General features: G+C 37.7%; 1 protein-coding gene across 1 annotated transcript; it reads left to right on the forward strand.

Moving 5' to 3' along the window:
* Positions 1 to 3,186: 3,186 nt before the first annotated feature.
* LOC124640221 (4-coumarate--CoA ligase 1-like) lies at positions 3,187 to 11,777 on the forward strand. The gene is made up of 9 exons (XM_047177900.1): positions 3,187 to 3,469; positions 4,170 to 4,377; positions 4,752 to 5,070; positions 5,373 to 5,532; positions 5,792 to 5,937; positions 6,320 to 6,458; positions 6,533 to 6,760; positions 8,724 to 8,894; positions 11,258 to 11,777. Exons 1-9 carry the CDS (start codon positions 3,344 to 3,346, stop codon positions 11,384 to 11,386), a joined length of 1,626 nt encoding a protein of 541 aa, XP_047033856.1. The 5' UTR covers positions 3,187 to 3,343; the 3' UTR covers positions 11,387 to 11,777.
* Positions 11,778 to 13,716: the final 1,939 nt, after the last annotated feature.

Genomic DNA, 13,716 nt, shown 5'->3' on the forward strand with positions numbered 1-13,716 from the left:
TAACAGCTATAATTCAAAATATCAATATGGAGTTTACTTACTTTACCTAATTTATTTTATACAAAAGGCATTAAGAAAGTGTCAGTAATCAAACTATTACAACTTAAAAGTAGGTATGTATTTTCTGTATAAAAATCTACAGGGGCTCAATTCTGCTAATAATTTATCAATTGGATATCAATTGAATCTCAATGCCAGTTTCAACCTCGGACATTCTGCTAATAATATGTATAAGATGGAATCCTATATGTGTATCCTTTGCGGAGAGGGGGTCAGGTTATATCCCATTTGCTTTATATGGATGATCTGAAACTATTTGCCACCACAACTGCAACTGCAGCTGATGAAGCTACTGAAGATCACTGAAAATTTCAGTAGTTGCATCAGGATGGAGTTCGGTGTGGACAAACGTGCAGTCATGCATGTAAAGCGAGGGGGGATTGTGGGAGTACAACTCTCAGATTCTATAAAACTGAGATCACTCTCCGCAAACGATACATATAAATACTTGGGTATGGCGGAGGGGTTAGGCATCAATGTGGCTGTCATGAAACAGTCATTGCGGGAGCGTTTCTTTGGCCGCCTGAATAAGGTTCTAAAAAGTTCCTTATCAGGCGGCAACAAGGTTCGCGCCTATAATGGTTGGGTCATGCCAGTCCAGGGGCCCGATTCTCCTAAGTTAATAATGAAAAATCGAATAGAAATCGAATCGCTATCGTTGGCAAATGAGAACTGGCGCAGACCTGTGGTACTAACTACCCATGATCGCAAGGGGGTATGGCAGAGCAACAAACAGCTACACGGACGCTTCTTCGGGGCTCTTCATGGCCCCAATGTAGACTTCAATGCGTCCGTAGCTTGGCTACGCTTCGGTGACCTATTTGGAGAAACCGAAGGGTTTATATGTGCAATTATGGACGAAGTTAGTGTGCAATTATGGCAAGTTTTAATATAAAATTAAATACTTGATTCATTGCGTTTAGTAGGTTTATAACAAGGTGTGTGAAAACTTGCCAAGTAACATCACTAAAAAGTAACTATTTTTAACTGAGGTATGTTTATGGAACTTGGTACTTATTCAGATCTCATTTCTTTTATAGGCGAAGCATTCCCATATTATCGAACGGGTAGTATTTAAACGCAAATCAAAAAATATCCTTTTTCTATGCAATAAGATTCCGAATTCCCATCAAAATTACTGATTGCACAGCAAAATATTCAACTCAAAATATCACTAAACACACTACAATTTATTTTCGCAGCGTACCTACAGCGATTTTTCCTAAAGCAAAAGCTTTTTCATCAATGCACAGCTAATAATCTTAATGCACATTATACATGTTAACTCTTTTTCTTTTAAATATAGCTTCTATTTTTATATTATTTACAGCAGTTTTTCAGAATGAAACAGCATTTTATTTGTCTCAGTCATCTTATTATTTATTAATTACGGCATAATGAGACCAGCAAAAAAATATAAAATTAAATACAAAATTGTAATTTATTGAATTATTAAAGCGCGTCTTGCTTTCGCGGGGCGTACACGTTTCCTTTTTTGCCCTAATAATAATAGGCAACATTTTTAGCTTCTGCAGCTGGCGCCACGTACTTGAGTCGGATCGCAAGTCCGATGATATGCTTGCATATACATACTATAGTTCTTTAAAAAAATAGGGCTGGTGCATTGTCAGTCATTGTCAGTATTTCCTTTTGGCATACATTTCATATAAGTAGTCATTAAAAGGCTACTACTATAATATCATATTTCAGAATGTTTATAGTCAGAATCATCTTTTGGCATAGTTTTGGAATTTTTATTTTCCTGTAAGAAGCATGCAAACAAGCCTGAAGCATGAAAGCAGGCATGCAGCATGTAACCAGGCATGCAACATGGAAGTAAGCATGCAACATGCAGCAAGCATCACTTCTGTCACGGCTCCGGCGCTTCGTGGCTCCGGCGGTCAAATGCGAGCTTATCGTCGCAGATGATTTTCACGCTCACCACCGCAGCTTCGGCTTACTGGCCACAGGCCGCCTCGCCCCTCCGCGCCTACGCGGTTTTGAATTGCACTCTAGGGGTAGGGCAGACAAGACTACGTGGAGTCGGTTTTGCAGCGATTTGTTTTCGTTACTAGCTTCAATTTTTAATACAATATTTTTTAATTGAACTCTATCTTACTCACTCGCGCCACTCTGCACTCCAGTGACGAAAAAGCGCGCGAAGCCGCGAACCTTTTTCAGTTAATTTGTTCTGTTTTTAGAAATAATGCAATGTGACAGGATTTTTTTGTTATAATAATCATTTAATTTGTCGAGCATGGCTTCTTGAAAATTAAGACAAATATGATGAACAGGTTTTGTTGTACTTACTGGTTAATATGCGACTGGGATAGTTATTTTGCTATGAAATATGGAAAATTTGCTGTGCAGTCAGTATTAATGCTATGTATGTAGTATTTTTGTACAAGAATAAATTTAAGTGTATTGCATTATAATAAAAAAAGCAATGTCATATTGATGTATAATTTCGAATTATCTGCAGTTTGAGTGTTGTTAAACATTTAGTTTATTTGTAGTGAACTAAGTTATTTGATGTAAAAAAGAATATAAATGATGAGTATTAATTGATAGGCGATTATTTATTTGATATGCAATTTATAATATCCCTTATCGAACTTGGCAGTCTTTCACATTTTTATTTTGGGTGGTTAATATTTTCCTTCCTTAATTGGTGATGCCTTCTAAATTGGTCAAAAATTACCGAGACGATAACGAAATACCTAGGTACTATTTACTATTACATAATAAGTATAAATAAAACAGTTTACCTATATCAGCTATCTCACTATATAAACTTGATTATTTACTTTTCTGTTTTGTTGTCAGTATAAATTATTTACGATGATAACCTTGAAAACTATTTAGTGGTTATAGTAAAAAAATGTTACGAGCAGTTCCGATTGCGAATGTTAAAACTCAATAAGGACGAATATTGCATTAATTTACGAGAAAGAAAATGTAGTTATATATATGTAGGTACTTATTAACTAACCTAAGCAAGCCTAATGAATGCGAATCAGTTACAGATCAAGTTATATTAGTAGGTAGCATAGCAGGCAGCGACCCTATCGCGGCCTCAGCTCAGTTACAACTGCGAGTTCATAGTTAATACTATGCAGCAGTCGTAATTTTATAACGGACTTGTGATACCGCTGCTTGTTGATAAACAGTATTAGTTTAGTTGTCTAGCGTGTCGGTGGTGCTCAAGCGTTTCATTTTGTGCAGCTCATTACCTAAATACTCATTTGCGGCCCAAGTGTGGACATAATATAACTGAGTTACAATGATAATAAACAACAACGTTGTTACGACTGGCCCGGCGTTAAATGTGCCTGGCCACTTGTCTTTCGGCCAGTATGCAATAGACAAATTGAGACTACATTGCGAAGGGGAAGATGCTGTAGCTCTGGTAAGATAAACTATGTGCTTGTGTATTTATGTTTAGTAGTTATTCTTGTAACAATTTAGCCAGTGTGTCAACCAATCTATTTCATTATAAGGTACTTATATGGCTCTGGAATTTGGTCCATTATGCGGGTGCATTATCCTTGACCTATGAGATTCTGCGAACAATAACTTTATAGGTACTTCAGATAAAGCAGCGTTTCGTTTATGTTAACGTAGATATTTTATGTAAATGAGACACAAGATGATAAGAATCTTATGTAAAGTACGTAACTAGGTGCATGCATTAGCGTCGGGAAGTAGTGGTATAAATTAGGTAGATTCAGACCTTTATTCAAAACTGTTTATAATAACAATATACTACCTGAATAAAAATAGTACATAGTGACATAGCTATACCTACATAGTGATAGCATTGATCAGTAACATCCGCACGGGTCGACTGATCAAAGGTTTAGTTCCGTGGATGGAGAGTTATCTCGTAGCGAGATCCTCGATCCGGGCTGAAATTTGTATCTACCCCTTTTCCGTAATAAGCCAGGTACTCAAGCATCGGGACCTAGTTAGACCATATCCAATAAAGTTGGGACCTATTTCAAATGTAACGCATGACAAAAGAATAGATTATAAAGAGAAACGCAGTCCTATCATGTTATAACGGATTTTGTAGTTCATAATGCAGATCACGAAATTCCTTTTTACAGATTAATGGAGATACCAATCAGAAAATATTCTTCAGACAGATATTGCAAGAAACTGTCAATGTGGCGACGGGACTTAAACGACTGGGAGTGCGACGTGGCGATGTGGTCGCCTTGTGCAGTGAGAACAGAGACGAGTTCCTCTTCGCTGCCCTGGCCAGCATCTGCTGCGGTGCCACCCTCACCACCTATAACGTAATGTACACCAAAGGTAGGCACTTACTGTCAGTCCCTGGAAAACCCATTGCAATGGGATTAGGATGGATCCATGGAATTAGGTACGCAACATAATAAATTTATGACGTAACCCAATCCAACGATCCAGTACGGTACCAACAGAGCAGAAAATAAAATAGGTGTAAATTATTAACGTAGGTACCTATTCTAGGAAATACTGGACATTCATTTCTGGGTACATTACCCAGTGACAGCGATGAGGAGCAATTTTTTGATGCAATGTATTAGTTTTAAGTTGTATATTTAAGTTTATTTTTAATTTATAAAATTAATGTAAATATTTTGTAAATATTATGTAAATATTTCTAGGAAATTAAATTCTTAAAGCAGTTTTTTGTTCATTTTAAGATGAAATGACGCACGTGCTAAAAATATCACGGCCAAAAATTATATTCGCTTCGGAATTGGGACTTAAGCAGAATTTGGATATATTTAAATCAAATTCCAGTATTGAGAAAGTGATACAATTGAATGGAAAACCTATTGCGGGCGGTGTTATTGACTTCAAGAGTGTCGGAGTGCAGGTGAACCCGTATGAATACGAAGCAGAAGAAGTCCAGGGCTGGTCGGACGTCGCCTACATACTGTACTCATCAGGCACTACCGGATTGCCCAAGGGAGTCATGCTCACGCACCTCAACGTGCTCTACTCTGCGTCCAGTTTTGAGTAATTATGCAATCGTTTTATCAGGATCGCTTTTTTGGATGCGAATAAGCAATTATAGCATAGCCAAGATGACTCAGCAAAATAAAAGATACAATTTGATAAATTTTTAATCATAGATAGGTACATTGAGTAGATAATAAATACACACGAAATACGTTTGCGAAAATAGAATGTATCTACCGAAGCGCTAATATAACGTTTCAAAATCGCTGTTGCAAGAGTAAATCACACCCATACCAAATCATAATTAATGATATTTTGGTTTACAGTACACTTCTAATACATGTAATCTGATATTTCAGAGCAGAGTCTAACCCACTGGAAATTTTACTGACGATAGTACCATGGTACCACGCCTATGGTTTAATGTCAACTATCAATTATATTCTGATTAAGAAGAAGCTGGTCTATTTGAATGGATTTAACCCTCTCAAGTATTTGAGCGCTATACAGGAATACAAAGTACTTATATAACTATCTACCTAAATATTTTTGAGCTGTCTGTCTATCTATACATTATACACACCTTTAATAAATATTTTTGAAAGTGGTTTTTGCAATCTACCGAATTTCTAATCGCCAAGTAGCAACAAATATAGATAACAGATAATAAATTATAGTTTTTACTTCGCACAAATATTTAATATTATTTAAATATTTACCTTAATCCTGGATTATACAAAGGATGATAATGAATAACGCATTTGGTAAACATTTTTAGGTTACCTGTTTGGCCACAGTGCCTCCTATCGTAGTGTTTCTGGCGAAGGCACCCATAGTGGAGAAGTATGATTTGTCTTCTGTCACCGCCGTGTGGTGCGGGGCAGCTCCTCTCTCCTCGGATACTATCAATCAGGCTATGAAACGGTAAGAACAGTCTAACAGACGATCCTCCACAAAAGCGACTAAACAAGTTTTTGTACCTGCTTATGTGGACGAGTTATACGAGCGGTAATATCGGATCGAAGGGGTAGGTAATATAATATAGGATCTTGAAAATGTACAAACTTGTGACAAAACTAAAACCGATGTACCTTCTGGAGCCCTTCATGTACTAGGGTCGTGCTGGTTAGGTACCTACTCTTCCAATCAACCAGCAGTCTATTGTTGTTGTAGCCTCATGAAGATATTGACATTAAATACTTACTATTTAACTACTAATACTTACTATAGTAGATTACTAGTCGGATTTCGTGAGTGATTTTATGTGATTTTACTAGTGATTTTAACGATCGATCATGCTTTTCAGCCTGCGAAACTGCAGGGCTATATTCCAAGCATATGGTATGACTGAGACTTCACTGGCGGCTACAAAGGACCTTGACGATGAGAATATTGCGAAAAAACCTGGAAGTGGCGGCTATCTTCTTCACGGTGTAAAGGCCAAAGTATGCCCCTTACTGTTTCAAACTTTTAAGCGAACCAAACCTACGTGTCAGAAATTAATTATAGCAATTTCCAGGTTGTAGATATAGAAACTCGCAAAAGACTGGGTCCTAATGAAAACGGAGAGATATGTCTGAAAGGACCAATCATCATGAAAGGCTATGCTGGAGACGAAGCTGCCACGCGCTCCATTTTCGATAACGAGGGCTACATGAAGACGGGTGACATCGGCTACTACGACAAAGATGGATGCTTTTTCATTGTCGACAGACTTAAAGAACTGATAAAATATAAGGGATATCAGGTAGGAAACTATAACATTTAAAACACCTCGCCACTATAAAGAGTAGATGCCGTTCTATTGTATTCCAATATTAGTGTAGGAACCTAATTATTTTTAACTAGCTTCTGCCAGCGACTTCGTCCGCGTTAGAGTCGGACTTTGTGCAAAGAGAGGAAGAAATAATAAACACCAGCCCCTCCAATTATCTAAATCTATGCGTACTTACTGCTTGTTTAAGTAATAAAATGTAAACTATTAATAATTTGTAATTTGAACGAATATTTAAACACAAAAATAACTAATAGGTACCAACCTATTTTATAAAATAACAACAAAAGAAAGTTAAAAATAAATTATTTAAAACCTAAGGGTGCGTCCACATCTGGCGAATGCGCCGCGAATGCGCAGCTCGCGAGCCGATCGCGAGCTGTCCGCGAGCTGCGCGCGTGCATTTTTGTTCGTGCGCCGCTTCTGCGCCGCCCGCGCGCAGCTCGCGCGCGACCTAAGCGCCGCACGCGAGCGGCGCGCAGGCGGCGCGCGACGTCTGCCATCTTCGATAGTACTGAGCCAATATACGGAACTGTAAGGGCGAGAACTGATTGCGCGCAGATCGCGCGCCGCTCGCGCGCTCTATACGAGCCTTGCGTGAGTTGCGCTAAAGAGGCGCACCGAACTATTGCAGTGACTGCACGCGCGCAGCTCGCGGACAGCTCGCGATCGGCTCGCGTGCTGCGCATTCGCGGCGCATTCGCCAGATGTGGACGCACCCTAAAAGTCGCGCAATAAGGTTGAACGCTCTGAACGTCTATTCGCATCAATCGCACCAACACAGCCAAAATTGTATGAAGCTCGCGCAGCCACCGCGCCGCGGGTCGCGTCGAGCGCGGCGACCGTTGCACAAAAATGATCCTTATAGCGTGATTCAGTATTCACGCGCGGTGGCTTATTACCGTTTTTCATGTATAACTTTGGTGTTTCTTTACCGATTTAAATCATTCTTTTTTTAATGAATAGGTAATACTGTTAACTATTTTTAATTAGTATGAGTGAGAGTGTTATAAACGAAATAGTAGACAAATATAATCAGAAAGCTCCGAACTGCTAAGCTACCGAGAGTTTTACGTGTTATTGTGAGTCAACCATAAAAGATAGACATATGCTGCCACGGGATATTTTTTACATAATTTTATGGAGAACACTTCCGTCGTACATGGTTTCTGTGTAGCTGTTACCATTAGGGTTGCACACGCGACGGAAGCTTAAAAAATGGAGTAAATTCTCCCGTTTCCCCAACATTTACCTTCACTGCTCTGCTCCTATTGATCGTAGCGTAATGAAAAGTATCCTATAACCTGCCCAGGAGTATGAAGAATATTTGTGCCAAGTTTCAGTAAAATCCGTCCAGTAGTTTTTGTTTCCATAACGAACATACAGACAGACAGACAGACAGACAAAAATTTTACTGATTGCATTTTTGGCATCAGTATCGAGCACTAATCACCCCCTAATAGTTATTTTGGAAATATATTCAATGTACAGAATTGACCTCTCTACAGATTTATTATAAGTATAGATTTGTCATCATATATTGCCAATACATTGCTTATCGATTCGAAATCCTCACTCACAGAGGAGGTATTATTTTCTTTACAATCGAATGCTTGTACTTGGAGAGATATGAATGTTCAAATAATTTATTTGCTGATCAAGCGTGTTATCTGCTATGTTACGAACATAGCTACAATCTCGTTATAGTTAATGCTCGTTATAGTTTTATTTATAGTAATTACGGAAGTAAGTACTATAAATAAAAGTACATCTACAACAGATAAATGATAAAAAAATATTTAGATGATAATATATATATAATACCTACATATGCATAGGTTAGTACAGTTAGTAGGTAGTTTGAATTTGTTACTGTTAATATTCGAAATAGTAGGTATTCATTGTTCGTCAGAGTGAAGTTAGTTGTGGCACACAGGTAGCCCCTGCGGCGGTGGAGAGCACAGTGCTGACGCACAGCGGCGTGGCGGAGTGCGGCGTGGTGGGCGCGCCCGACGAGGCGGCTGGCGAGCTCGCCACCGCCTTCGTGGTCAAGAAGGCGGGAGCCACCCTCACTGAGAAGGAATTACTCGAATTCACCAATGCACGTGTAAGTTTTCACCTACCTAAGTACTAACCAAATGCCACGCCCTGGTGATTACCTTACTAACAAATCACTATCACACATGTAGAATTAAGTAGTTTTTTCTATTTACTTTCCCAATGAAATCTATTTCAATTCAATCTGTAAAGGACATTGTTCCGGCTCCATACATGTTCTGCCTAAGAACCGTTTGAATGGAAAGTGACTTCTATAAACTCTTAAAATTATATGGAATCCTATGAAATAAGTTTTCACGAACGGACACTTCAGGAAACTAAAATAATTACGAAAAAAGTTAATATTTTGAGGTTATAAATAAAAAATAACCAAGCTTGCGTGAAATATCAGAGTAGTGTTATCAAACTACACTATACAAAATATCAACAATACTATGTACAGCTCTATATGTTCTCTTCTAGATCTAGGAAAAGACTACTCTACTAGATACTAGGAAAAGAGATAGTAAATAGTCAAGTTTAAGATAATTCTTTGACAATGATCATTTTATAAAGTTGCATTTTCTGTCTGTCCCTATGAATGCTTTAGATCTTTAAAACTACGCGATGGATTTGGGTGCGATTTTTTTTTATTTTTTTTTAATAGATAGAGTAGGTCAAGAGGAAGGTTAACACCAAGGTTTTATATTGCCACCGTGCGAAGACGGGGCGTGTGACTAGTTTTCATAAATGCTTAGAATTTTTATGAAAAACAACTACCTAAACGCTTTTGCTTTCAACGTTACGTTTCTTAATATATAGTGAATCCACTTTGGATTTGTGATAAAACGTATCCAAAATGGAAGAGTTCCATTCACCACAATTCATAAAATATCGATATTATTACGATAGAGAATTATTTATTTAAATGATTGATACTACTTTTATATTAGACAGTTACCTAGCTATCTACATGCCATAAGGCGGGAATCGAACCCGCGGTCTATTACCAAGAAGGTACAGACCATACTAAAAATGTCATTACCACACAAAATAATTTAACAGTTAAAGTAAGGTTTACCAATAACAATGAAAGAGGTTTTCGAGGATGTGCAATAAAAACAATATTTATATTCAATTAAAGGTTTTTAATCATCAATATTTCTCAATAATATATTATCTAAGAACTGAGCAGGGGGTTCAATTGAGTTTTGGTATCTCGCCCAGCTTAAATACCAGATAATAGTCATTATGTGGGCACAACAGCCCACTGTTCTCCGCCCAAAGATACAATTGCAACAGTATGCCTGATGGTAGGAGCTTCTTACAAAGTACACAATTGCGTCCAACAGTGCATTGCATCTTATTATGCTCGACTGCTTGAGACCAACACGTCGTACATATAAGGTCATGAGCTTCAACCTGTAATAATAAATACAAAAAACATTAGTAAATATCAAGTAACTTGCAATTGTGGCAATTGATTTGAAAACCGAGAAATTGTGTGCTTATGAAAACATAAGTAGGTAGTAACATTCTTATCAAAATTAGAAAAACACTTTCGTAGACCACTTACCATACGGGGAACGGTCCATTGTTGTATGCAACGAAGTATATCTTCGTTTTCTAATACCAAAGAACCTCCAGCAGATCCACAATTTATACAATATACTATATTCTGCATCCATTGTTGTAATTATAATATAACTAAATTCGATCACAGACAGAGCAATATCCGAAAATGCTAGTAAAATCCAGTTCTTCACACAAAGCCGAGTCTACCAAGTACGCAATCTAATCGGAGTCCGTAATCAAGCCAAAGTTGTTAGAATAAAACCATGAAACGCATAGAAAATCACAAAAGAAACGATAGTCGCAAAGCTATCAAACTGACTTCTAGCAAACTGACTGAAGTACACCAGTGTTGCCAATTACGAAAACTATAATCCTACTCGAGTGCCAAGCTAGAAATTCGCGATTTCGCTCAAAACCATCTTAAAACATTATACAAATACTAGTTTTTTTCTAGCTAGTCAGTTTAGGTATTTAAATGAATAAAGTGTTAGCAACTAATTTTAATAACCGACTTCGGAAAGGAGGTTCTCAATTCGATCCGTATTTACCGAAATCCCGAAAACTTCCGAAACTGGCAGCACTGGCTGACGGAAACATTTTATAAGGCATCAATAATTGTGACCCTACTTTTTATTTGGAATTTTTTTATTTGAAGTGTCCGTGGAATACTAAAATATGTTTCAAACAATATAAAAATAAATAAAAATTATAGTATAATTTATATTCACATCGGTTCTTAGGCCAAAATTGAACAATGTCCTTTACTTTGTTCTCTGGGGTTGGCTACAAATCAATAAGCGTAGATTAATATCTATAACGCTTATAATATTAAAATACCTACGTAATATTGTACGCCAGTTATCTCCTGTGTCGCGGCTGCACGGTGGAGTGATATTCGTCGACGACATTCCGAAGAACCCATCTGGCAAGATCATGCGCAGAGCACTGAAGCAGAAACTATTGCAGAGAAATAAAAGTAAATTGTAAATAATGTTAACCTACACATTATCTAATTTAGGTTGTAAACTGATAGTGGTTTTTGGTTCACATGTTTTATTCGCACAGTAAAATATTAAAGCGTTTTTCATTTGTTTTCTTGGGTACTTTTCAGTTCGATGTAAGAAACTATTTTGTTATAACTTATTAGGTAAGGATTACCATCGTTCGATCTTATCTAAATTGCTCATATAATATTATTTATAGTCTTAACAAATACCTCTTGAAGATTATCTTGCCGCCACGGGCAAACAATTGGATACGGATTTTATCAATGCCTAATTATCTCAGTTTTCTGTAATTATGAAAAGAAACGCGTTCCTAAGTTAACTTTGTATTATGTACCTACATAAATTGAAATAATAAAAATATTTGCATTTTGCACATGCACTTTATTTTACCAAAAAAGTTTCATGGTCAACGTTTTTGAGCGTTGTGCATAAAATGATAGATACTAGGTATTAGTCGCGATTATACGGCGATATTTTAAACACAGAGTAAGGAAAGATGAGCGCAGATGCTAATAAGTCAGTAGGCTTCTTCTAGGTAGGTCAAATACGTACGTTAGGCGAGACCAAAACGGGCAGTTACAAATGAACTGGACAGCAGAGACGTCAAGTTCCAAAAGTTCCAAATAAGGCGAATTAGAGAGGGGACAGACATCTTCGCTATTTTTTCAGGAGATTTTCCGTTATGACATCTCCTCTCGAATTATCATTTTGTTCTCCATGGATTTAAAGGACAGGCGAAGTCTTGTATTCATGGAATAAGGCCAGTCAATAATAAATATAAGTTCTATGAAAATTCCTCCATCAGACCTATCCCCTGACGATGGCAACTTGTCCATTACATAAATGATTGATTGCTAGCCATCGGACAATAAAGGCACATGATACTAAACAGGTCCCTAGGCACCGCGAGCACCGATCCAATTATGTCTAATGGATCCTGTGCTTAGACTCTACATAGTCATTCATAGAGTTCTGGCAAAAATAAAGCCTTCAAAACAGTTTGTATATAATATACAAAGATGGAAAATTTTAAGTAATTTTGGGTAAGTAAAAAAAATATCCCCAACTTGATCCACTTCGGGATCAAGGCTTACTTTGTTACTATAGAATTCTATTTTTGAAATTTGAGCAACCGAATCATCGACCAGATAAAAAAGGTAGCTACTTCAGCCACGCAGGATTGAAACCGGGAACTGCTACTTAAGTACTTAGTTAATCTAAGGTACGGCATAAGTATCGATTTACTCGGTAAACTGTCAGCGCTAATTATCTACCCAGGACAACATCGTAGATAAACCGAAAAGAAGAATATCTTATCTGTCTCTGGTTTTTGGAGTCTATATTTTAAGGTTTTTATGAAATATAGCGAGGCAAGTCAATCTACGTATGTATGTGTTTGAAGTTGCAATGTGAGTCGTAACTCGAATCTAGTCGTCTTTATTTTAATTGCGTGATTCAGTCTGTCCTTTGGCATCCGCTAAAATCTAGCAGTTATTTTTTAACTATGCCTGAGGGCTCGGTCTAAATCGATCAATCGGATCAAAGCAAAGTATTTTGCAAATAAATACAACGTACCTTATAAGGCAAAAAAATTAAGTCTAATTTAAATAATTCATTTTGATTAGCTGTCATTTGTAAGGGAAGAATTTTTATTAAATTGAGAAATAGTATCGTGAAGAATTCCTCCACTAGCTGCTTGCCGAGGAATCCGTAGCCGCCTGTCACGAACACGCTGGCGCCGCAGTAGAACTGCTGCACGGCCGAGTCTCCGTGGTACTGAATGCATACGTGTCCGATAACAGCCTCAGAATCATAAGCATCGGACCTTCTATATAAAACGCAGGTTACCGCCTGAGAAGCCGGGGCGCGGCACTGGCCGGCCGGGGCTGGCCAGTGAGTCCCGCGCCGAAATGTGCCGAAACCAGCGCGACTGCGTCAAATTGACATTTTGATTATTTGTGTTTTTGAGTGCTATTTTGATTTGTTACTTTTATTATTGTAAATATTCTTTTGTGGAAAATCAATAGTTATAAGTGTATACAAATAAGTAGCGAGGCACCCAGATGTACAGTAATGGTGATGGGAGTGTAAGTGCTTGTCAATCTTCAACATCTCTGGATGCCCTGAGATGTCCGCTGTGCCCCCAAGCACGTTTTTTTAAAGGTAAGCGGGGTTTGAACGTGCACATTGGGAAGACACATAAATCCCAAAGTGCAGTTCCTCCCACACTAACCCCGACAAACCCAGATACCGACACACCTTTGGAACCGTTTTGGAAAAGACTTTCAAAATTCAAAAACACAATTCCAA

The sequence above is a fragment of the Helicoverpa zea genome, chromosome 20 (assembly GCF_022581195.2).
Source record: "Helicoverpa zea isolate HzStark_Cry1AcR chromosome 20, ilHelZeax1.1, whole genome shotgun sequence".
NCBI lineage: Eukaryota > Metazoa > Arthropoda > Insecta > Lepidoptera > Noctuidae > Helicoverpa > Helicoverpa zea.

Bases quoted from the DNA above. Each gene is read 5' to 3' on its own strand.
- LOC124640221 (XM_047177900.1), top strand. From the start codon at position 3,344: ATGATAATAAACAACAACGTTGTTACGACTGGCCCGGCGTTAAATGTG. The intron at 3,470-4,169 runs GTAAGATAAACT...TCCTTTTTACAG, and splicing joins GGGAAGATGCTGTAGCTCTG to ATTAATGGAGATACCAATCA. The intron at 8,895-11,257 runs GTAAGTTTTCAC...ATTGTACGCCAG, and splicing joins TCGAATTCACCAATGCACGT to TTATCTCCTGTGTCGCGGCT.